This window comes from Chanodichthys erythropterus, chromosome 21 (assembly GCF_024489055.1).
Source record: "Chanodichthys erythropterus isolate Z2021 chromosome 21, ASM2448905v1, whole genome shotgun sequence".
Classification (NCBI taxonomy): domain Eukaryota; kingdom Metazoa; phylum Chordata; class Actinopteri; order Cypriniformes; family Xenocyprididae; genus Chanodichthys; species Chanodichthys erythropterus.
The window spans coordinates 33,058,844-33,083,576 of record NC_090241.1 but is presented as its reverse complement, the minus strand read 5'-3'; the positions used below and the strand labels follow the sequence as shown (position 1 = coordinate 33,083,576).

Sequence of the window (24,733 nt, the reverse complement as noted above, 5' to 3'; positions counted from 1 at the left end):
TAAAACAAAGTATTAAATTTGTTTTCTAGTAAACATTTCACATTTTCTGACTGCTTGTATAGGTATCTATAGCTACCACGTATTAAGATCATAATAGCCTACTATTTTTAATAAAAACGAAAAACAGAATTTACATTGGCTAAGAATAATAAAGACAAAACAATGCATTTAAAGGGTTAGTTCACCCAAAAATGAAAATAATGTAATTTATTACTCACCCTCATGTCGTTCCACACCCGTAAGACCTTCGTTAAACTTCGGAACACAAATTAAGATATATTTTGATAAAATCCGATGGCTCAGTGAGGCCTCCATCGGCAGCAATAACACTCCCTTTTTCAGTGCCCAGAAAGCTACTAAAAGCATATTTAAAACAGTTCATGTGAGTGTTTCAACCTTAATATTATAAAGCGACGAGAATAACAAAATAGCGACTTTATTCCACTATATCTAGTGATGGGCGATTTCAAAACACTGCTTCATGAAGCTTCAAAGCTTTATGAATCTTTTGTTTCAAATTAGTGGTTCAGAGCGCCAAAGTCCCATGATTTCAGTAAACGAGGCTTCGTTACATCATATTAAGATATTTTTGATAAAATTACAGATCTTTTGTTTCAAATCAGTGGTTCAGAGCGTGAAAGTCACGTGATTTCAGTAAACGAAGCTTTGTTACGTCATAAGTGTTTAGAAATTTCAATGGTTTGCGTGACTTTGGCAGTTTGATTCACGCTCCGAATCATTGATTCAAAACAAATGATTCGTAAAGCTTCGAAGCTTCATGAAGCAGTGTTTTGAAATCGCCCATCACTATATATTGTTGAATAAAGCCGCTATTTTGTTATTTTTGGCACACAAAAAGTATTTTTGTCACTTTATAATATTAAGTTTGAACCACTGTAACATGAACTGTTTTAAATATATTTTTAGTAGCTTTCTGGGCATTGAAAAAGGGAGTGTTATTGCTGTCAACGGAGGCCTCACTGAACCATCGAATTTCATCAAAAATATCTTAATTTGTGTTCTGAAGATGAACAAAGGTCTTACAGGTGTGAAACGACATGATGGTGATGAATTTATAATTTTCATTTTTGGGTGAACTAACCCTTTAACACTATGTTAGAGACAATAAATGCATTTTAAATGATAATTGGGTTTCGTGAATGACATAATACTGTCTTTTTATAATCTTGTACTAAACATTTTACTCATTTGCAGTTCGTATTATTAAAAAGAAAAAGGAAATCTTTAAAGGAAACAATGCGTTTTAAAATAATGAATGTTTAGGGTTTCGGGAACATCTGGCAACCAACGGCTGGGGACTGGGTCAGTGTTGCCAAGTCCGTATAATTTAAATCAACTTTTCGAATGCTTTTATCAGACCAGGATGCGTGATTTTGTCCTCGGATCTGGCAACACTGGATTGGGTTACAATCACCCATCCTGATCTTCAAATAGCAGCACACCGGAGCTCGACAGCCGCTTCAGCACTGAAAACTGAAACTGAAATTCAACACCGCCCGTTTCTTGAGAGGCTCGGCCGGTAAACGTGGTGTTTATCCCGGCTCTCGCGTGTGTAGCAGGAGAAGAAGCGGATGTTCTAGCGAGTTCTAGAACGAGGACTGACTAGTTGCCTCACGAGGTTATAAAGTTGGTTGTTAAATACAATAACCAGGCGGAGTTGAGCGATCACCAGAGCCCTTCCTTCAGCGTTTAATACTTTACGGGTTTTCCAACATTAGACGGTCATAACTCTGGTAAGTTTATACGTATAACACATTTACTGTCGGTGTAATATTGATCTTGTTCATGATGTATCATTGCTAAATTAAGTTATAATCACACTGACTGATCGTTGCAGTGCCATCATGCCTCAGAAGCGGCGCTCGCAGTCGTGGACGGAGCTCAAACAAGCCGGTAACGAGTGTTTCAGAGCGGGTCAGTATGGAGAAGCTGTGACCCACTACAGCCAATCCATCCTGCAGCTGGAGAAGTCTGGTAAGATAAGTCAAATGTAATCATATGACAAATATCACCGAGGTGACCACCAGCGTTACAGTATTACCACTTATATAACTTGTTTTTGTACATGTACCACGTTAGCACCATTGTATTCTTGTGCTTGCTCTCGCACAAAATGTTCCATTGTATTCCTGTACCTTGCAGTAGCATGAAAATACTATAGTCAATGAATTTCAGTACTGGGGTTTTCAAAATGGGGTCCTGGACTGAGGAAAAGTGTAAAATTGACTAAATAAATAAAAATAAGATTAAAATAAATTTATTAAAATAAATAAATAATACATATAACAGTATATTACCATAGTGAGTAGAAAACACCTCAATATTATGTAATAAAAAATCAATCTTACACAGATTTATAATATTAATTTCCAGAGTATAAACTGGATCTTTATACATACAAATATTTTTTTTTTTTGTCAAATAGATTTTATTGAAACATTGGATTAAATTAAATAAAATTATAAAAATTAAATAATTTAGTATTTTTTCAAATCATTACGTTGTTTAGTACGGAAGATGATTAGGGCCAAGCAATAATAAAATAAAAAAAACATCTCGAGATTAAAGTTGTTAAATTTCGAGAAAAAAGTCATTAAATTATGAATTCGTTAAATTACGAATTTGTTCTCATAATTTAATGACTTTATTCTCAACATTTTATCTCAACTTTTTTCTCAAAATTGAACAACTTTAATCTCGAGATGGTTTTATTTTTTTATTATTGCTTGGCACTAATCCTCTTCCGTAGTTTAGAGCATAAGAAACAAATGGAGGAGAAAAAAAAAAAACATATTTGAAAAATTATATTTTATTCATATGTTATGCTATGTCCTCTGTAGTGGACACCAGGACTAAACTGTTTAAAAAATAAAATGACATGAAATTACGTGTATAGGCAAAAACAATGTTCATTTTTAATCACCAATCAGTTTTTAGGCTTCAGGATTGTTTTTAACCAAACTTTGTATAAAGATGATTCTCAACTATGTTATGAAAGATTAAACAGAATGAATCGATATACAATTTTACAATATGTGGGTAAATTAGTCATACATGGGTTTTCCCATTCAATACAATGCATTTATACACTGTATCTAATTTGCATATTAATGTGTTCTTAGAGCAACATGAAATGAAAAAAGTGTAATAATGGGAGTAATAATTGGCAACATTTTCATAATAATATCTAATAATTAATAGGAATATTGATTTCTTACCCTATTCACTTTTTGTGTTTCCTAAAATGCCTGATAAACAAGATTTAAGTCCTGGTGTCCTCTACAGTGGACATGTATGAAATCAATGCCCTGTTTCGTAACAGAATGTCATATTTTGATTCTAAACCCCATAACATTTTCCTGAGATGTTGATTTATAACTAACAATTTGAAAATTCATCCACAAAATATGATCATATTTCCATTAGAGTGCTAATTTTGATTTTCAGTCATATTTAAAGACCAAGGAGTTGTTGTCATAGGGAAACCTCTAAAAATCTGGTTTCTTTGCAAAGCCCTGAATGTGCCCTTTACAGGACATCCAGACTTAAGACTGTGACATGTATGATGTCAGAGAAAATCACTAAAATATAATGTCCACTAGAGAGGACAAAAGTCTATTCCTGGGTCCCAGGAGGATATGCATAAAATGAAGAGAAAGAAACACCAGTTTAACCAGCACCCATTCCCCAGCCTGTTAGTATATGATATGATCACATTAATACAACATTTTATGTTATGATGTAGTGCATTAAGGGATAGAATTTCATACGAATTTAACAGATGAAATGATCCCATTTCTTGTTGAATTGTCCAATGCTGTTGTTCAAAAGGTATCTAGTTCAATTCAGATGTAGGGCAGACATCAGTTTCTCAAGCAATAGTTTAACAGTAGGAGAGTCAGTCTTTTTCCAGAACAGAAATAACAGCTGTTATCAGGCTATATGTGAGGAATTTATGTTAAGCTTTGTTCAAAGGATATGTAGAATCATAATCTCCTAGTATATTGAGCTCTGGGTCTGGTTCCAGTTTCACATTAAGGACACCGGAAAGCACCCTAAAAACCTCAAACCAGAATCCCTGTATTTTAGGGCAGAAAATTAAAATCTATGAGCTAAATCAGCATCAGCATGATTTGAATTTATCACAAAGAGATGAGACATTGGCAAAAATTATATGCAATTTCTTTTTCGAGAAGTGTATTCTATGTTTTACCTTAAACTGAATGAGACAAAGGCCCTGTTTCCACCTTGTATAAAGGGTTAGTTCACCAAAAAATGAAAATTCTGTCATTAATTACTCACCCTCATGTCGTTCCACACCCGTAAGACCTTTGTTCATCTTCAGAACACAAATTAAGATATTTTTGATAAAATTATGGATCTTTTGTTTCGGAGCATGAAAGTCATGTGATTTCAGTAAACGAGGCTTCGTCACGTCATAAGTGTTTCGAAATTGCAATGGTTCGTGTGATTTTAGCAGTTTGATACGTGCTCTGAACCACTGATTTGAAATAAAAGATTTATAAAGCTTCATGAAGCAGTGTTTTGAAATCACCCATCACTAGATATTGTGGAATAAAGTCGCTATTTTGTTGTTTTGGCGCACAGAAAGTATTCTTGTCACTTCATAACATCAAGGTTGAACCACTTTAGTCACATGAACTGTTTTAAATATGTCATTAGTAGATTTCTGGGCACTGAAAGTAAAAATTAACAGTCAATGCAGGCCTCATTGAGCCATCGGATTTGATCAAAAATTCCGAAGATGAATTTTTACGGGCGTGGAATGACATGAGGGTGAGTAATTAATGACAGAAATTTCATTTTTGGGTGAACTAATCCTTAAAGATGCATTTTGGTCAATCGGATCACAAGTGGATGACGCTAAATGCAGATGTAAACTGGGTCTAAAACGTTTTGAACTTGTCCACTTTCGACCACTTCCAGAGGTAGTTGAAAACTCATTTAACCAGATTGCTTTCGTAGTGTAAATGCTCATGTGGTTGAATGTGTTCAAACAACCACAAAGGACCACCTACTCTACACCGACTGACCTAATTCCTAAACATTATGGGATGCACACTAGCCAGGAGGGATTTAAACTTTGTCGTCTGAGGACCCAAGTTTGATTTGAAAATGAAAAACATAGCAAGAACATTCCTGATTTCTAACACGCACTCACCTCTCGCTCCCATTCCTCTCTGATCAAGTTCACAGAGGGGGAAGTAGCTGCTACTAACCTTCCATAAATTAAAGATTTTTGTTTCCCCTAAACTGTCAGACAGTCAATGATTGAGGGCGGGACCTCTTCTAATGAAACATTGTGTGTATGTAAATAATTCCTTATTTGTAAGAATCTGAAAAAATATTGCTGCTTTTTAAATTTTAGGATGCATGAGGATGATCATATTTGGATTCTAAAATCTAAATAAATTAGGACTCCCTCTGCTATCTGACAGAACCTTGAAACAGTGATGGAATCTGATAGTAATGTCATGGTACTATCATATGCTAATGATCTTCTAGGAACCCAATGGAGATTCTATATTTTATGTTTTTAAATTAGTAACAAAATGGTTACAATAGCAAGCAGGAAGCTATGAAAGTTGCAAAGCAACTATTTTTTTAAATGACCGCTCAGACTGTAATAGATGTAAAGGAGCATGTGGTACTAAGGTAATAAAGTAACTGTTCCATTCACAGGTCAGAAGAAAAAGGAAGATCTGGCTATTTTGTACTCCAACAGGGCCGCCAGTTACCTGAAAGACGGAAACTGCAATGAATGCATTAAAGACTGCACAGAGTAAGTGCAACAAACAGGTGCAAAAATGGTTAAAGTCATGATGTTCAGTGTTAAAAGTTCTTGTATTTATCTTTCAGGTCTCTTGAATTGGTTCCTTTTGGATTTAAAGCTCTGCTTCGCCGGGCATCAGCTTACGAAGCCTTGGAGAGATACAGACAGGCTTATGTGGACTACAAAACTGTTTTGCAGATAGACTGCAATATACCTGCTGCTCACGATGGCGTCAACAGGTCATTCTGCATTAACAGTATCCAGAATTAAGCAATTATTAAGTTAATTTATGTGCGTAAGAATACAAAAATGTTTTGTATAACACATTGTTGCTTTCCTTCAGAATGACCAAAGCTTTGACGGATATAGACGGACCATCTTGGCGAGAGAAACTGCCTCCGATTCCCACCGTTCCAATGTCTGTGAAAGAAAGCCTAGCGCAAGCCACCATCTCGGCCTCTAACTCACAACAGAACGGAGTGATTGACAACAAGAAAAAAGGTTTTTTTCTTTTTACATGTGCTGTAGAATTGCATGATTCTAAATAAAGATTGAGTTTTTTTTTTTTTTTGGTTAAAATAGAGATCACGATTCTGTATAGACAACTAAACAATACAGTATATTAAAGGCACACTATGTAAATTTTAACTACTAGAGGTCACCTATTCAAAGCAAAGGTGTAGCTTGATGACGCTGAGATTGAGCGGAATCTTGGGCGATGTTTTCTTCACCTCACAGCCGGTGGAAAAGAATCAGGACGGGACTCGGGCAGAAATCACGTTCATGGATGAGATTATTAACATTACTCTAGTATGAAGCAGAGCAGCGCCGAGTGTTGTGAGAGCAGAACGAGGTCGCTTGAGGGATTGCTAATGAGACGAGCGTGACGCGCGTTCGAGAGCAGCTGAGCTTTTATTATGCCGCAGTTGAGCGCTTCCGCTTCTTCCGTGTGTGTGGGGTAAAGCAGCGCTGTTTATATTAGATACGATTTGAGTGTGTTGAAAATTGTTATAACATTACTCTGTGCATTCGCTCGGCAGCTGCTGTGAGACACTTGTTGCACACTGCAGTAACGGGGGAATGTTATTGATTGACGACTCACGGACACGGTCCGTGTCCTGGTTAAAATTGCTTATTTCTCTGGATTTAAACATTCTTGGAAACATCTGAGATAATGTTAGTACACAAGTCAAAAAACAAAAAAAAAACAAAAAAAAAAAACAACATTGTTCTAGTGGTTTCTGAATATTTTAATTAAAAAATCTTACATATTGTGCCTTTTAAGAAAAAAATATTTAATTGATTTGAATTTTTTTTTTAAAAATTGGTTTTAGTGAATGATTCAATGACTCGCTCATAAAGACTTCACTTGTTCCATTACTAGATGAATCACTTGTTGCCACCTACTGGTGTAACATGTAATTGATACAATCTTTATTTGAAGCGTCAAAAAGTTGCTCTATTTTGATCGCTACCATAGACATCCAAACTAAACTACCGTAGACATCCAAAATAAACTTTATTCCAGCACTTCTGTGATATGAATTATTATAAGACAGAAATAGTGAGACTGTGGTTGTAAAGCTGTTATATACTTAAAGGGTTAGTTCACCCAAAAATGAAAATTGTCATTAATGACTCGCCCTCATGTCATTCCAAACCCGTAAGACCTCCGTTCATCTTCAGAACACAGTTTAATGGGATAGTTCACCCAAAAATGAAAATTTGATGTTTATTTGCTTTCCCCCAGCGCATCCAAGATGTAGGTGACTTTGTTTCTTCAGTAGAACACAAATGATGATTTTTAACTCCAACCGTTGCCGTCTGTCAGTCAAATAATACTAGTGGATGGGAACTTCTACTATAAGAGTAAATAAAACATGCATAGACAAATCCAAATCAAACCCTGCGGCTCGTGACGACACGTTGATGTCCTAACACACGGAATGATCGGTTTGTGTGAGAAACCGAACCGTATTTATAATTTTTTACCTCTAAAACACTATGTCCAACTGCATTCATCACTCGATTTGTTTGGTCTGATCGCGCTCTGACAGCGGCAGTGATGTCTCGCGCATATACTTCAATGAGAGCGAGACATCACTGCCATTGTCAGAGCGCGATCAGACATTACCAACGAGTGCTGCACGCGGTTGGACATAGTGGTGTATTAGAGTTAAAAAATGATATAAATACTGTTCGGTTTATCGCACAAACCAATAGTTTCGTGTCTTAGGACAACAATGTGTTCTTCATCTGTATATTCGGGTTCAAATAAATATGGCTGAGCAAAAAAATGCAAGTCTTCCTCTGTATCGAAATCCTGTTTGCAAAGGTTGTTTTGTTTACAGCGTGCGTCTCCCTCAGACTTTAAACGAAGCTCCGGCGCACCAGATAACAAGTCAGCAGCGTCACTGCGGAGTTGTGAACGCAGATTGACAACAGACCTGGAAGAGAAGACAATGCTGAATAAAGTCATAGTTTTTGTTATTTTTGGACCAAAATGTATTTTTGATGCTTCAAAAAATTCCAACTAACCCACTGATGTCACATGGACTACTCTGACAATGTTTTTATTACCTTTCTGGACATGTACAGTATACTGTACATACATTTTCAATGGAGGGACAGAAAGCTCTCGGACTAAATCTAAAATATCTTAAACTGTGTTCTGAAGATGAACGGAGGTCTTACAGGTTTGGAACGACATGAGGATGAGTCATTTGACATAATTTTCATTTTTGGGTGAACTAACCCTTTTAAACATGACCACTGCGCTCTCTGAATCATTGGCAGCGGCAACACAGATCTGAATGTTCGCTGTGATCATACTTACCAAAGGATCAACAGACAAAGCCAAATCACTGTTGTATAAAACCCCTGTTGAACTCTTATTTTGAATTAGTTTGTGACAAGCCAGTGCATCCATGCACATAAATCTTTAACAACTGTCATTTAGGAATAAGATCACGTGGGTGGTTGAATCGAGATCACAACCTTTTTAACGATTAATCGTACTGATCCTGATATGCTGTATTGAGCGAACCCATCATACATTGCTTCAGCACTTGATTTTCAGTTGTTTTATTCAAAGCACCAGGACCAGAAGCTGTTAAAAAGGCCAAAACTCTAAAAGAAGAAGGCAATGCATTTGTGAAGAAGGGCGAACACAAGAAAGCCGTGGAGAAGTACACACAGTCACTTAGTCAGGACCCCACAGAAGTCACAACCTACACAAACAGGTATGAAATGCAACAAAAACTACCCTAGTAATTATGCTGCCAAATATCAGGATTCATGTGGCGATGGAAAACCTGGAAATATCATGGCGATTTATAACTGAATTTGAATTTCTAGGCCTGGAAAAGTTTGTGGTTTGATAATGTTTAAATGAATATTGCTTTGTAGGGCTCTCTGCTACCTGTCGTTAAAGATGTATAAAGAAGCTATTAGCGACTGTGATGAGGCTCTTCTATTGGATTCTGCCAACATTAAGGGATTTTACCGACGTGCCCAAGCATACAAGGAACTTAAAGTAAGTTCAAATATGAGGAAATCGTCTTGAAAGATTGCTATGATCTCTGATTGGTGGATTGTTTTATAAATTGTAATATTTTTTTTCTCCTAGAACAAGAAGTCTTGTATTGAAGACCTCAACAATGTGCTCAAAATCGAGCCAAATAACGCAGCAGCACAGAAACTCCTGCATGAAGTACAGAAGATGAAATAACAGTGATTGTAAAGTGGACATGAGGAAACTTTCCCCAAGTGCCTCGAGTTGATTTGCCGCTCAATGCTGCACCGTTTGCTACAAATTTCTGCTCATCCTTCAGATATGCACATCATAACGTTATTTAAAAAATAGGAAATAGTTGAGTGTTCATGTTCATATAGGCACATTTGACTGGGTGTATAACTGTCATTAAAATGGCAATCGGGTTTCATTTTGAAACTCCAATGTTGTGTTTGTTTGGTCAGACTTGTTCTGGTTGTTAAATTAGTCCATTTAATCAGTCACTAATCGAATCTGATGTTGATTTGGCATGTGATTTTAATGTCTTCTTCATTACACATTTAACTGACTGGCTATTTTTTCATTTTAAACAATTTCCACATAATACATAGGGCTATATTTTCTACAAAATGTATTCATGTTTTACACTTACCTTTAGTCTTTTCCAGAGAAAGTACTCAGCTGTGTTGTATTGTTGTGGGTTAATTACTGTCAAAACCATTTAATGTTTATATACATTTGTAAAGACTTGACACCTGTATTTATTGATGTTTCGTATGCCATTTTGCATCAAAACAATGTAAACGGGTCTTTATTTAAAGAAAGTAATGAATCTGATAATAAAGGACAATGTTCAGTAATATTGTATTTTATCCAGTAAATTGTCGGATGTAATGCTATGGTCAGCGATTATTTTTGTAAGAATTAGCAATCCTAAAAAGACAAAACAGTAAATGCTATAAATACTAGTAGTAAAACTAATTAAAAGCCTTGTTCTTTTAAGGCACATTTACAGCTCAAAAAACAAGTCAATACTTTTCTGTGGTAATCAACGGCATGCCACAGATGATTGAGGTTAACTTGTAAAAATAGCTAAAATTTCCTGATAATTTACCCCATGTCATTTTAGATATGTCTTTCTTTCTTCAGTCGAAAAGAAATTGAGATTTCCGAGGAAAACATTCCAGGATTTTTCTCCATATAGTGGACTTCACTGGGGTTCAACGGGTTGAAGGTCCAAATTGTAGTTTCACTGCAGCTTCAAAGGGCTCTACATGATCCCAGATGTGGAATAAGGGTCTTATCTAGTGAAAAGATCGGTCATTTTCTAAAAAATACAATAAAAATGTACTTTTTAACCACAAATGCTCATCCTGCACTGCTCTGCGATGTGCCACACATTACGTAATCACGTTGGAAAGGTCAGGTGTGATGTAGGCGTAAGTACTGAGCAAGTGTTTACAAAGCGAACATGCAAAGACCAAGTCATACGCCCTTTACAGAAAACAAAAACGTTGGACGATTTTGAAGTCTTTCGCCCTACCGCGGTACTTCCGCGTGACCTTTCTAATGTGATTACGTAATGCGCGGCGCATCATAGAGCAAGTGCAAGATGAGCATTTGTGGTTAAAAAGTATAATATATATATATATATATAATTTTTTGATAAGTGATCACGTAGAGCCCTTTGAAACTGCACTGAAATTGCAATTTGGACCTTCAACCCCTTGGTAACTGTTGAAGTCCACTATATGGAGAAAAATCCTTGAATGTTTTCCTCAAAAACCTATTTCTTTTCGATTGAAGAAAGACAGACAAACATCTTGGATGACATGAGGGTGAGTAAATTATTAGGAAATTAGAATTCTGAAGTGAACTAATCCTTAAAACTTGCTTAAAATCATCATTAAATGCTTATTTAAATATTTTTATGAAAACCACATGCCCTTTAAATGTTTAGAGAACAATGACAAGACCTTGATAACTTGCAGATTGTTCTTTGAATTGAATGTACACCACTGCAAAAACAATACAGCGCAATTTGGAACTGATAAAACTTTTATTTCACTTTAAATTGTCTTTTACACTTTCCTGATTATAACATGTAAGGTGAAACTAGAACTGTTTTAAAAGACATACACAAATCTAGTATTACGTCAATAACCAGGTTGTATTTTTTTTTTGTCATTTTGTAATTTTTTCCCTTAAGCTAGTCTAAATTTTCACAACCACGTGCGCGCTAAGCAATGAAACCGTCACAGAAGCTAACTTTAGGCAGAATACTGGTCAGTAAAAACAAAGCAATTGGAGATACCAGATATACAGACAGGCTCGGCTCCACATTCACTACTGTATTTTTTGTAATCAAGCGTAGAATAACTGCCATTTGTTCAGCTAAGGGGAGAGAAAAAGAGATTTTGTCTTCAGTGCATGAACATTGTCTTCAGCTCAAGACAGATGAGTTCTACACCTACGTGGAATGTTATGGTGATGTGACAAGGTATTGTGACACTGAATGAGTGGCTACCTCCCTAGTAATGCTCGGGTCCTTCGACTATTTGCCAAATCTGATCTCGTCTTGCGTTTCACTGACTTTGGGCCAAGACTTAAAAGCCTCCACTGGTCTGCGGCACTTTCCTGCACAAAATTCAAGTTAAATCCAGTATTTCTCAGGTTGAACTGCTGAGGGTCTTACAGAAACTCATCTCTTAACAGGAAAGAAGAGTAGTAAAGCTCAAAGTCAGTCTAAGGCCCCAAAACTCCTCCTGAACTACACTGATATCATTTGAAGAGGGAAACATCAAGCATTAACTTCCTGTAGGGGCGTTCATAAGAGGGTTGAATAATAATAATAATAATAAAAAAAGTGGTTTTTGCAAGCAGGTTGACAACATTTAGTTTTAAGACAAATTTATATTTACCTCTAAAATGTTTACAATTTTACATCTTTATTATACGGAGGTGTGATCTAAAAGGGAGGGGGGGAAAAAAACGTACAGAACAAACCAGGAAAATCGTTTACTGATGTCAAACAGCACCTTTATGTTGACTGTCTTATCGACAGCACATTAGGAAACTCTCCAGTTTGTTCACAAAAGGTCTGTAATTGTTAAACGTCACATACTGATGGAATGTCTTTAACTTAAAACTGAACAGACATGGAATGGCAAACCTCGGGTCCCTTTTGTCGTCTTTAGCCGTGTACGCAAAATAAAATGACGCACATGACAGCAATAATAGTAATGCATGTTAGTCAGTGTCACAATACAGCCTGTTTTCATCCCTTCTGTATGAGATCGCAACAGAATTGTACTGCTACTCGTACTGAAACCGTTCAGATTTCCATTAAGCACAAGTTACCCAGGAGGAAAAATTAAACATCACAGTGTTTGTTAAATTAATGGACAGTTTAATAACCTTTTGAATAAAACCAGCAATCGCCAGTACACTATTGGAGAGAAAAGACATAGAAGGGAAAAATGGGTGGGTGGGGGGGAACACTATAATGCATTATAACCTGTTTAGACCAGAGAACATATAACCTTTTAAAAATGTTAGGAGGGATTTAAGGAAGGGAAAAAAAAGATGGAAATCATTTCCACTACTCAACCATTTTCCCTTGTCTAAGGGAAAAATACACAAACAGACATGTTTGAGACAAGTCAGCTTTGGAAAAACCAAACTTTACCCTGCCACTCATGGCTTCGGGGGTACAAACTTGTAGGTCAGATACAATTCATGCTGCTCGTCATACAGAAAGGTGGATAAAGGTGAGGTGGATTGGATGGAGCAGGGAATTATGGGCTGTATATGTGTAAGATAAAGAGTGTAGGTGGATTTAACAGTGAAGTGCAACGCCTTTAGTTTTCGCCCTCGCCGGCATCCCCCTCGTCACCCTGGTTTTCTGATGTCCACAGCTGCAGAAAGAAAGGGGGGGGGGGAGGTTAAAATGATCCAATGATCAGGCTGCAAAGGTTAAAATTAACTTTACCCCACCTATCAATGCCATAATATTAAGGCAAAATGTTGCCAATAAGATATTCTTTTATTCTTATTAAAAATATACAAAGGTCCGACACCAAGGAATTCATGTCAATTCTTCAACTCAATTTGTTATGCTCATAATATAACATGTAAATGACACAACTGTACTACATTTGAAAGCTGCAAAGCAAAAATTTCATTAGTGGACCACTATTTTTCTTACATTTTAGTTCAAATATAAAAAAAAAGTATCGGTATCAATTTTTCATATTGGTGCATCTAATTTTGCATTGTTAATTTGAAGCAAGTGTTAATTTTGGGCAACTAACAAAGTGGGCACTTACAGTGAGGTTGTCCCTTAGTAACTGCATGATCAGGGTGCTGTCTTTGTACGAGTCCTCGTTCAAGGTGTCCAGTTCAGCAATTGCCTCATCGAAAGCCTAGGGTGAAGGTAAACATGAGGGTCAGAGAGGTCTGTTGTCTTCCTGGACACTGGAAACGCACTCTAGTATTCAGTATAAACTCACTTAGTTTCAGGTTCTGAAACACTTTTTGAAGATTTTCACAGAATGTTGCATAAATAAGATGAGATGAAAGAGGAAATAGTACATTGCGTGTACTCAAAACAAAAAAAGTCAAACAAGATAATTGTCTAACCGTCTTTGCCAAACTGCAGGCCTGCTCTGGGGTGTTGAGGATTTCATAGTAAAACACGGAGAAGTTCAGTGCTAGTCCCAGCCTGATGGGGTGTGTTGGCTGCATTTCCCTTTTGCTGATCTCAAATGCATCCTGGTAAGCCTTCTGAGAGTTGTCCACTGTGGCTGTAATTTGATAGTAAACACAAAATCAAATTCATGACCGTTAACATCACAGCCTTTGATTAGGGATGGGTAGCATTAAGGTTAACGGTATTACTACTCTTACCGATACTGCTTATCGATCTGGTACTTTGGCGGTATTCTTATCGGTACTTTTTGTTTGTGTGTATATTATATTATATTATATTATATTATATTATATACTCTGATTATGTAGCCTAAACCGAATGAAATGCGCATTCTCTATCTAAGTGCGTCCATGAGATGAGGAGAGTCAATGTCAACTTCATCTTTGCCGCCAACACTGATTCAGAAAACATTACTTTATTAAAATGTCTCCTTGCTGTTTGTGTCACATTCATAAGACCAATATCGATTTGTAAATCCTAGGCTATATGCCTTTTTCAGTTGCCGAATAAACAGAAGCTGCATAGTTCGTCTCACACCCAAAAAAAAAAAAAAAAAAAATCCCAATAGGCTTAAAGCTTTGTGTTGTCTCAGATTTAAAATTCTGTCCATTTCATTTAGGAATTCAAGCAATACATAAATCTTTAATGTGGCGTCATATATCATTGTAGCTTCTGGGTACTCGCCTGTGCATTATCAAACGCGTAGCAAAAGATTCGTGCAAGTTTCATTTTTGTTCTGGATCCAGTGGTCAGAAGGTGACTGCTGTCACTTTAAGGCAATAGATATTAACACATCGGATTTTCTCACAGTTCTTCATGTACACTTCCGATATTAACTTCGTTTAAGTAGCTAAACATGCTCCAATCCAGTAATTTTAACATATTTGTGTGTGTATTTGATCGTTTGGACCTGAAGCCCAACGTGTAATTTGTTTGTCTATTAGCAACCCGTTTTGAAGCGCACGCCACACACACAATTCAGCCCGGGGAACAGCGTCTCTTGCGCGGATTATTGCGTTTTCAGCGTTTTAAAACGTTGACAAAAAAGATCAAACATATTTACGGCAATTTAGCAACGGTAAAGACTGCACCGATTGTGCCGATTCTGACGTTAAGTACGAACGCGCACAGCTGTGAATAGAATGAAGGTGTGCCTCAGATATCTTCTTTCTGATGATACTCGCTGTAGCTCCTCTGGGTGTATCTCCTCTGTCTTTTGAATTGCGAAAAATACATCATAGCCAAGATCAATATTATTATTGCGTACAGAAACAGCTGGCTACTCTGGCGAGATAGAATTTGCAAGATAATGTCTATATAGCAGTAATACATGTATGTGTATTTTCTTCATAATTTCTCCAGTATCGACAGCAGAACCGTTAACGTCAGAGCTTATCGATACATCGGTCTTTCAAAATTTAGCCCCGGGGCAAATTTAAAACCGGGTTTCCGCACCCATCCCTACCTTTGATGCAGTTTCTTTGGCTAGCATCTAATTACTCATTCTTAGGACTTGACCTTATACTGCAGCATTATGGCTTCCCATCTTTACACATTAAATTATCTTCACCTCTAATGATAGATGAACCATAATTTTAGACAACATCCTTCTTGCTTTATAAATAAAATGAGCTCACTTTTCTTTGATTCTCCGGATGCCACCTCGGACAGGTATCTGTAGTAGTCTCCTTTCATTTTCAGGTAGAAGACTTTGCTCTCTGCCTGGCTAGCGTTGGGAATGAGGTACTTCTCCAGGAGACCCTGAGAGAACAGAGGAAAGGCAGACAAAGCTATGAACATTAATATTACATGAATAAGATAAAAAGTCATTAGCTATCAGAAAGGAGAAAAACAACACTCTTAGAGGTAAATTGTACATTTTTGGATGCATCCAAATTGCATTTTTCTTATCAGTTTCATATTACAAATGCAAATGATTCCTTTTTCCCTGATCATAAACAGTGAAATGCCTTGCTGCCTGCGTAGGCAGCATTTTAACTGAAAACAAACATATTAAGTGGTTGATTTAGAACACTTCAAATAGTGCATCATTCATTTGAAGCTTTGCACGACACAACAAAGACAATAAGACAGACACGACAGTATTCCAAATAGCATAAATATACATTGCACACAAATTGTCGCTAAAAAGGGCCATTCTTTAAAATCATCTGACATTTCATTGCTATAATGCCTTAGAGGATCAGTTCACTTCAGAATTCAAATTTGCTGACAATGTCATCCAATATGTTTGTGTGTTTCTTTGTTCAGTCGAAAAGAAATTATGGTTTTTGAGGAAAACATTCCAGGATTTTTCTCCATATAGTGAACAGTTACCAATAGGTTGAAGATCCAAATGTTTCAGTGCAGCTTCAAAGGGCTCTACACGATCCCAGACGAGGAATAAGGGTCTTATCTAGCAAAGCGATCAGTCATTTTCTAAAAATAAAAATGTATACACTTTAATCACAAATGCACGTCTTGCACTGCTCTGCGATGTGCCACGCATTACGTTGGAAGGATCACGCGTGACGTAGGTGGAAGTACCGCGGTGGTGAGTGAAAAATCTCATTTTCTCCTCCCTCTTCAAAATCATCCCACATTTTGCCCTTTTTTTTAAGGGCCGTTTGACTTAGTCTTTGCAAATTCTTGCTCGGTTCTTCCGGCTATGTCACATGTGACCTTTCCAACGTGATTATGTAATGCGTGGCTCATCGCAGAGCAGTGCAAGATGAGCATTTGTGGTTAAGAAGTATATACATTTTTTTTAATTGTTTTTGACCGAGCGTTTCGCTAGATAAGACCCTTATTCCTTGTCTGGGATCATGTAGAGCTCTTTGAAGCTGCACTGAAACATTTGGACCTTCAATCCTTTGAACCCCAGTGAAGTCCACTATATGGAGAAAAATCCTGGAATGTTTTCCTCAAAAACCTTCATTTCTTTTCGACTGAAGAAAGACAAACATCTTGGATGACATGGGGGTGAATAAATTATCAGGAAATTAGAATTCTGAAGTGAACTAATCCTTTAAAACGCAGTTTTGAAACAAATTCTAACAAATTAAATCAATGTGGAACTTCTATAGCTGTCAATTCAACTGTCAAATGTTTTCTTCCTTGATTCACGTCATGTCTCTCACCAGCACGTCGTTGCAGATTTCCTGAAGCTCAGTCTCGATCTTCTCACGGTATTCGCGCGCCATCTGCTGTTTCTTCTCGTTTCCCTCCGTTTTCTGCTCGATGCTGGAGATCACACGCCAGGACGAGCGGCGGGCGCCAACCACGTTCTTGTAGGCCACGGAGAGCAGGTTGCGCTCTTCGTTGGAAAGCTCAACGCCGCCCTCCGTGACGGACTTCATGGAAGCAGCCATGTCATCATAGCGCTCAGCCTGCTCAGCGAGTTTAGCCTTCTGCACTAGGTCGCTCTTGTCCATGATCAAACTATAAAAGTAGGGAAAAAGGTACTATTAGATGACAAAATGCATGTCGCTGGTGAGTTAAAGGTTTGATTAGTCTAGCGCATTATCCGACCCCTAGTGCCTGTATGCATATAATAAAAATAAGTCAAGTTTGGTGTCACAGAGAGGTTGGCTGACCTCCTTTTGTTGTAAAGAGGTCAATCTTCAAGTTGGTACCTATTTTGACCTGCACCAGATACTATTATTAAATTTGGGTCTTATGAAGATTTAAGTCATACTGAGGGCTACCTATAAATGACTAAGTAAGAGGACAAACGAAAAGGCATGTTTCATTGGTACGTCATTCACTGACTGTCTTTTTATCTCAATGCATTCATCACTGAATCATCAGAGTAAAAACCATCAGTAAAAGTCCCATGAGGTTATAACACTTCTGGACAGTACGACAATACAATTTCATTATCTGAACCAGGCTAGTTATACAGAGCTTGCTTAAAGGATTAGTTCACTTTAGAATCAAAATTTCCTCACCCCCTTCCTTTCTTTAGTCGAAAAGAAGTTAAGGTTTTTGAGGAAAACATTCCAGGATTTTTTTCCATATAGTGGACTTCAACAGGGTTTAGTGAGTTGAAGGTCCAAACTTCAATGGAGCTTCAAATGCCTCTACACGATCCCAGCCGAAGAATAAGGGTCTTATCTAGCGTGACAGTTGGTCATTTTCTAAAAAACGTCTATATACTTTTTAACCACAAATGCTCATCTTGCACTAGCTCTGCGATGTGCCACGCATTACGTAATCACGTTGGAAAGGTCACGCGTAACATAAGCAGAAATACTGCGGTAGGGAGAAAGACTAATTTTTTCCAACTTCAAAATCATCTGACAACGTTGTTTTAACATTTTAAGACTTGTGCGGTACTTCCGACTTTTCAAACTTGATTACGTAATGCGTGGCACATCGCAGAGCTAGTGCAAGATGAGCATTTGTGGTTAAAAGGATACCATTTTATTTTATTTTTTTCGTTTCGCTAGACAAGACCATTATTCCTCATCAGGGATCATGTTGAGCCCTTTGAAGCTCCATTGAAATTTGGACCTTCAACCCGTTGAACCCTGTTGAAGTCCACTATATGAAGAAAACTCCTGGAATATTTTCCTCAAAAATCAATTTCTTTTAGACTGAAGACAGACAGAAAAACATCTTGGATGACATGAGGATGAGTGAATTATTAAGAAATTTTAATTCTGAAGTGAACTAACCACTTCAGACTCCAAAACAATGCTTGAGTTGAATTCAAAGAGCTTACAAAAATAAAAGTTGAAACATAAAACATAACTGATCAAGTGTATTTTCACTGACTACAATTAACTTTAGTATGGTGCATTTTTTATTTGTCAAATATAAAAACACCCTGCCATAAGAAAGCTCACCATTATCTCTTACAAAAAGAAAAAAAAAAGAAAAAGAAAAAAGGACAATTTTCAAGAAATATATAAACACTTTAAATACAGTTTGGGGGTTTTATTGTGCCATATAATGCTTGACCATCTTTAAAAAAAAATAATTGTATGCATCATAAACCAGGGTTATCCATAGATAATGGTATTAGTAAAACCTAAAAGAATAAATTTCGTGTTCAATAACAAATGCATGTTCACCAAAACATTTGTTTTACCTTGTCTCTGCATTGAGCATTTTACATTTGTTCTTTGCACCAAATGACAATTATTCAGGTCATATTTAGCTCACACTGCACTTTAAGGCGATTTCTGAAATATAACCCAATTAAAAAAGCAGGTCAAAAACCATTATTTCTCAAACATCCAACGGCTTATCCACCTCTGCATATTATAACTGGTCAAAGTCTAAATCAAACACACTAGAATGGATCACCTATTCTATTCTAGATCACATTCAACCCCAGGTCTCTGACTGCTGCCTAATATTACATTTATCCATTTGACCGTCTACCTTTGTGCAAGGTCATGGATTACGATCAGGAATCGTGATTCCAGCAGGCCACAGTGGGAATTCCAACCCTGTCAGCTATCAATACGTGTGTAAGTGCCAACGCCCTGGGCGTTGAAGTCCTGAACCCGAACCGCAGGTAACGGTGTCAGGCGAGTAAACACAGCCCGTCCAGGTCCTGGAGACCAACCCACCTGAGTGAGCTTGCCGATCGGCTGCCTAATATAACCGAAGAGGGCTGGAGTGCAAGTTAAAATGCGTAGTTTGATGAGTTAGATGATGACATAAGCTGCTGTCGAACTAAATTTATTTACATAGGCCCTCACGACGCGTCCTGACGACAAGTCCGCCATCCTTTGAGGCGATTGTTTCGCGATTTTATAAGATCCCAATCGACTATGTGAAATCATTAAGTTAATTAGAATGATTTAGAGATGGTAAAACTACGAATTTGAGCTGTATTAAGCGCCTAACCTTGCTAATACTGCACTGCAGCATATTCAAGGCTCTTCGCTCGAGCTAACAGCGTTAGCCACCAATGCAACGCCCTCTCTCTCACATTCCCTTGTGGAATTTAATCGGACGAGCCGATTATTCTCGCCAAATTTAATTTAACCGTTACTAGCCGCAACTCACCGGCACGCGCTTTACTCCTCTAGTGTATTTTACTATTGACTGATTAGCCGGTTAGCTTTCACGACGGCCAGGCGTTGAATAGACGCGGGAGCCGCTGGCCATTCCTCCCGTGCTGATTGAGTGATGTTCCGCGCGATGGTACTTTGATTAAGCTCTTACATAATGAAAGTGCGGGAACCGCGCGCCTCTACTACAAATCGGACGCAATCGGGAATAAATCGGCAGTAATCGTTATTCATCGCCCGCCTCGGCCTAAGTCCTTGTACCCAGCCCCAAACCACAATAGACACCTTCCGCCATTGACAATGATGAGGGGGGCTTACATGAGCAACAATACAGCAAAATGCATCTCTAATATTCATAATATCACACGAGCGGCCTTAATGGGCAATGTAACTCACATTTAAATATATTTCGAGTCCTGATTTGTGTCTGTTAACGATGGGAGTATCAAGCTGTCCTCCGTTTCGCTGCTCGGGGTATTCAGGGCAGTACCACTTCCGCTTGCGCTGACACTTCCGCTTCCTCTAAACTCCACCCCTCCCCCCCGCCAGTATCCATGGTAACCGCTATCCGGGGTTTCCTACACCGTTTTACACGGTCCCTCACGTCACAAGGACCATGGCAACCGAAGTCGTGCGTGACGTAGTTAGTCACCATAGCAACCGTTGCCAGGAGGCGCTCGACAGCTTGCTGGATTCCGAATGGAAGCGTCAGAACGTTTGGGTTCACTTCCAAAAGGGCAGCAATAGAAGATGATGTTTATGATTCCTCCATTCTAAAACATGTACAAGGCCTTTGACAGGCGCAGTATTTGTAATGTTCATTTGTAAAGCTCATTTCCAATTCTTATTTCTGTTTTCGTTGATAATAATATTAGTATTTATTAGAAGGCCCTACTTTTTGTTTAGTAGCTAGCACTTTTTCACAGATAAAATGCAACTCTAAGCGATTCACATGTCAGAAAGACTTTATAAAAGCCATTTAATAAAAATAATATAATGAAAATCATTAAAATAAAAGGAAGTGAAAAATCACAAAATAAATAGATAAATAAGACAAAAAATGATTTGATAATATTCAAAAGAGACACGAGACACTTGTATTTTGATGGAAAAGTCACATGATCAGTGTCAGAATTACTTGATTAGTGACCTGGAAATAAAAAGGCCTATTAATTTCTTATTTTACCTCATAACTTTTCACATGCAAACACTTCAGTATCAACAATATGCATTGACAAATTCCTTTTTCATCAAGATTTAGTCGTTTGCATCTTTGTTGAAGTACAAGACATTTTCTTTCTTGTTTTTCTTTTTTTAAATAGGCCAAAAAATAAGAACCCCAGTTAAAGGGATAGTTCACCCAGATATGAAAATTCCGTCATCATTTCCTCACCCTCAAGTTTTCCCAAACCTGTATGAATTTCTTTCTTCTGTTGAACACAAAAGAAGATATTTAGAAGAATGTCAGTAACCAAACAGTTGATGGACCCCATTGACTTCCATAGTATTTTTTTCCCCTTTTTTCTCCATACTATGCAAGTCAGCAGGGTTGTTTGGTTAACATATTCTTTAAAATATATTCTTTTGTGTTCAGCAAAAGACAGAAATTCATACAGGTTTGGAACAACTTGTGAGTAAATGATGACTTGGGTGAACCATCCCTTTAAACAGGGTTTTATAACACTGAAACCCAAATCAAGTCTGCCAGCACTTGTGATACACAGAATTCACCAGTAGGGTGTAGTGTAGATCTCTCTGACTCAAACAGGGCAGTCTGGTATAGCTGCTTTAGTTAAACAAAATGTTACATTCTGCAATGGCTGGTATGACTGAAAAACATTGACAGACAGAATAATACAGTTTGTAAGTTTAACCGGGTAACTTTGAAAGATCACAATCTACTTTCTAGCAGCAATTTGGCCTAAAAACATGAAGTTGCTCCAGGTGGAATTTCAATGCAGTAACTGCCTATGGCAAATGGCATTTGTTAGTATATTTTTTAATAGATGGTATGATGTCAAGCTACTTAACCAGGTTTTCATTTGTTAAAAATTTAAAGATGCACAGCATTGCAACTTTGCATTCATGCTGGCTCATAGTTATTATCATGCATCAAGTCTGATGATGTGTGAAAATTACATTGAAGATATATTTTCCATCAGTTTGTGCATTCCCAAGTGTTCCCCCTCTATAAGAGCTTTAAAATGTACAATGTAATCAAAATAAGCAAAGATTATATGAATTTGAGTGGCAATCTTGTATTTGACTAATTTTTTATCTAATTTTTAATGGTCTAATAATATATTCAGCTGTTTTCCAGAAAAAAATATATATATTCTCAGAACGTTTTGCTAATGTTCCAATTAAGTCAACGTCCAAAACGTCAATTTTTTATGTTTTAAAAACACTTTTTGTTATTATGTGAACGTTAAAGGTACAATTTGTAAAATTTTTGCAGTAAAATATCCAAAAACCACTAGGCTAGTGTTATATATTTTGTCCAGCTGATTACTAACAATATCTCTAATGTTTTCAACTACTTGTAAATCATGAGAAAATTCCCATTCTAAACCATAGACAGTAAAAGAAATGGACACAGCGACCCCATTGGAACTCAATTGAGACAAGTGAAGCCCATTTTTAGCGATTTTTAGCACTTCCTTTTCTGACGCGCAGACTCAAACTAAGCTTGATGACGTCAGCAACCTGTCTGACAGATGTAAATCTTCTAGTAGCTGTGCGTGAAAACTGTCATCGTTAATCTTGCAGAGACGGCGAGCTTGAGCGGGGAGTTCTTTGGCGTTAGTGAGCAGGAGTAAGTATTCTTATTAATTAGTTTGTATAGTATTTTAAAATGTAACGCCAGTATGCTTCTCTCTTGACGTCTCCCCGATTGCCTGCGAGCTTCTCTTCTTGTCTGTACGGTAACTTCTCTTCTGTGCAACAGAGAGTGGAGTGGTTATGACGCAGTCGTTAGCTTATTTTTACAAAAACTGTTTCAACGGGGCCATAATGTAACATAGAAGGTAATGGAGCCCTTTATACATTGTCGTGTATCTTTGGAAATAAATAATGGACAAATGGAGTCTTTAAACGCCTCAGATGTAAAGTTATTCACTGTCAAAGTGACGCCAAAATGAATGGGAGTCAATGGGGATGCAAACGCAAGTGAAGTTCTGCTACAAGATGGCGGCACCCGGCCGACTTCAACTTCCGGTCGACTTCCTTGGGCACTGTTCTAAACAGTGACACGGGGGCAGTGCAGTCGCCTGTCAATGACGCAGTTACCTTTGTTACCGCCTTTACTGACGTAGAAACCACATGACAACAGTGCCGTGGACAAATGCGGAAGTAGAGTCTAGCATCCAGCAAACCACTAGCTTGCTTCAAGCAGTTCCTTATTTACTTCTTGCACGTTTTATGGTGGATTGTGTTACTTATTTATGGAACATAATTACTGTTTACCATCTGCCGCTGGTTCTGTCGACAAGGACAGCTCCCGTAAACTCATGACCGGAAAAGCGGAAGCGGCGCCGGCGACTGTATCATAATAAAAGTCCCGCTGCTCATGAGGCGTGTGTTGATCAATCGCTCCAGCTCCTCGTTCAGCTCCCACAACACTCGGTCCTGCTCTGCTTCATACTACAGTAACGTTAATAATCGCATCCACGAACATGAGTTCTTCCAGACTCCAATCCCTATTCTTTTGCACCGTCCGTTGAGATGGAGACTACATGTCCCAAGTTTCCACTCTAAAACTTTACGTCATCAAACTAGGCCTTTGAATAGGCTTCTAGCGACCTCTAGCGTAAAAAAATATCACAAATTGTACCATTATGGGAATGTTACTTTTGAATGTGTGAACGTTCTGCAACATGTAGTAACATTTAAATAACAAATGTACAACTAAAACGTTTCAGAAAAAAAAACACATTCCATGACGATGTATAAATAATATTTATATTTTGAGAACATTATTAAAGACCGCTCTGAACGAATGTTCTATTAACGTTACTGAAACAGTTGTTCGATTCCCTGTTAGCTGGGATTGTTTTAAGCACGACATGACGTAAGACCTTATCAATACCAATGATTTTGTGATTATCTGCAGCAAAAATCAGGCAAAAATCTATCAGGCAATCAATTAATCATCCACTTCATTAGTTTAGAATTGCAATTATCAGGATGGCCTTTAACCTTTCACAGAGAGGTAAATCACAAGTAAACCTTCTTTAACGCTTATGTGCGAATGTCCTCTTTGCAATTTCATGCATGCATATGAGAAATCACAACATTCTCAGTTATCTGCTTGTACAACAAACCAAATCTGATGCATGAATAACCAGATTTATTTTTTCCCAGTATTTGGGAAAAAAATTACTTATTGTTCAATTAAACAGACACTGCAATGTTTATGTTTCAGAGAGCAATTCAAAGCTTTTCAGTGATGCTATATCATGTATAACTCAGACCCAAAATGAGGCTGGGTTATTTTGGGACAGCAACCTAGATGAGTGAAAAAGACAGCATGGAATAGCTGAACATGGTTATTTTTAAAATATCTCTATATTATTATGAACGCTCATTAATTATCTAAGCTTATCTTTTAAATACCCCTCAACAACAAGACTATTTCTAAACTTAGTAACCTATTTAGCAGACAA

General features: G+C 37.5%; 2 protein-coding genes across 2 annotated transcripts; one reads left to right on the top strand and one right to left on the bottom strand.

Moving 5' to 3' along the window:
• The first annotated feature begins 1,389 nt into the window (after window positions 1–1,389).
• On the top strand, window positions 1,390–10,201 carry tomm34 (translocase of outer mitochondrial membrane 34). Its single transcript, XM_067374040.1, has 8 exons — window positions 1,390–1,754; window positions 1,859–1,995; window positions 5,725–5,824; window positions 5,902–6,054; window positions 6,159–6,316; window positions 8,910–9,057; window positions 9,224–9,350; window positions 9,444–10,201. The coding sequence occupies exons 2-8, from the start codon at window positions 1,866–1,868 to the stop codon at window positions 9,543–9,545; spliced, it is 918 nt and encodes a 305-aa protein (XP_067230141.1). The 5' UTR covers window positions 1,390–1,754; window positions 1,859–1,865; the 3' UTR covers window positions 9,546–10,201.
• Window positions 10,202–11,369: 1,168 nt separating this feature from the next.
• ywhaba (tyrosine 3-monooxygenase/tryptophan 5-monooxygenase activation protein, beta polypeptide a) lies at window positions 11,370–20,602 on the bottom strand. Its single transcript, XM_067373217.1, has 6 exons — window positions 20,466–20,602; window positions 17,181–17,481; window positions 15,678–15,801; window positions 13,971–14,134; window positions 13,658–13,753; window positions 11,370–13,246 (listed from the first exon to the last, which is right to left on the bottom strand). The coding sequence occupies exons 2-6, from the start codon at window positions 17,472–17,474 to the stop codon at window positions 13,190–13,192; spliced, it is 735 nt and encodes a 244-aa protein (XP_067229318.1). The 5' UTR covers window positions 17,475–17,481; window positions 20,466–20,602; the 3' UTR covers window positions 11,370–13,189.
• Between the last annotated feature and the right edge of the window lie 4,131 nt (window positions 20,603–24,733).

Excerpts from the sequence above, each read along its gene's own strand:
- tomm34 (XM_067374040.1), top strand. The coding sequence starts at position 1,866 with ATGCCTCAGAAGCGGCGCTCGCAGTCGTGGACGGAGCTCAAACAAGCC. Across the intron at positions 5,825-5,901 it reads TGCATTAAAGACTGCACAGA|GTCTCTTGAATTGGTTCCTT; the intron begins GTAAGTGCAACA and ends TTTATCTTTCAG. Across the intron at positions 9,351-9,443 it reads AAGCATACAAGGAACTTAAA|AACAAGAAGTCTTGTATTGA; the intron begins GTAAGTTCAAAT and ends TTTTTCTCCTAG.
- ywhaba (XM_067373217.1), bottom strand. The coding sequence starts at position 17,474 with ATGGACAAGAGCGACCTAGTGCAGAAGGCTAAACTCGCTGAGCAGGCT. Across the intron at positions 15,802-17,180 it reads AAATCTGCAACGACGTGCTG|GGTCTCCTGGAGAAGTACCT; the intron begins GTGAGAGACATG and ends CTGTTCTCTCAG. Across the intron at positions 14,135-15,677 it reads ATCCGGAGAATCAAAGAAAA|CCACAGTGGACAACTCTCAG; the intron begins GTGAGCTCATTT and ends ATCAAATTACAG.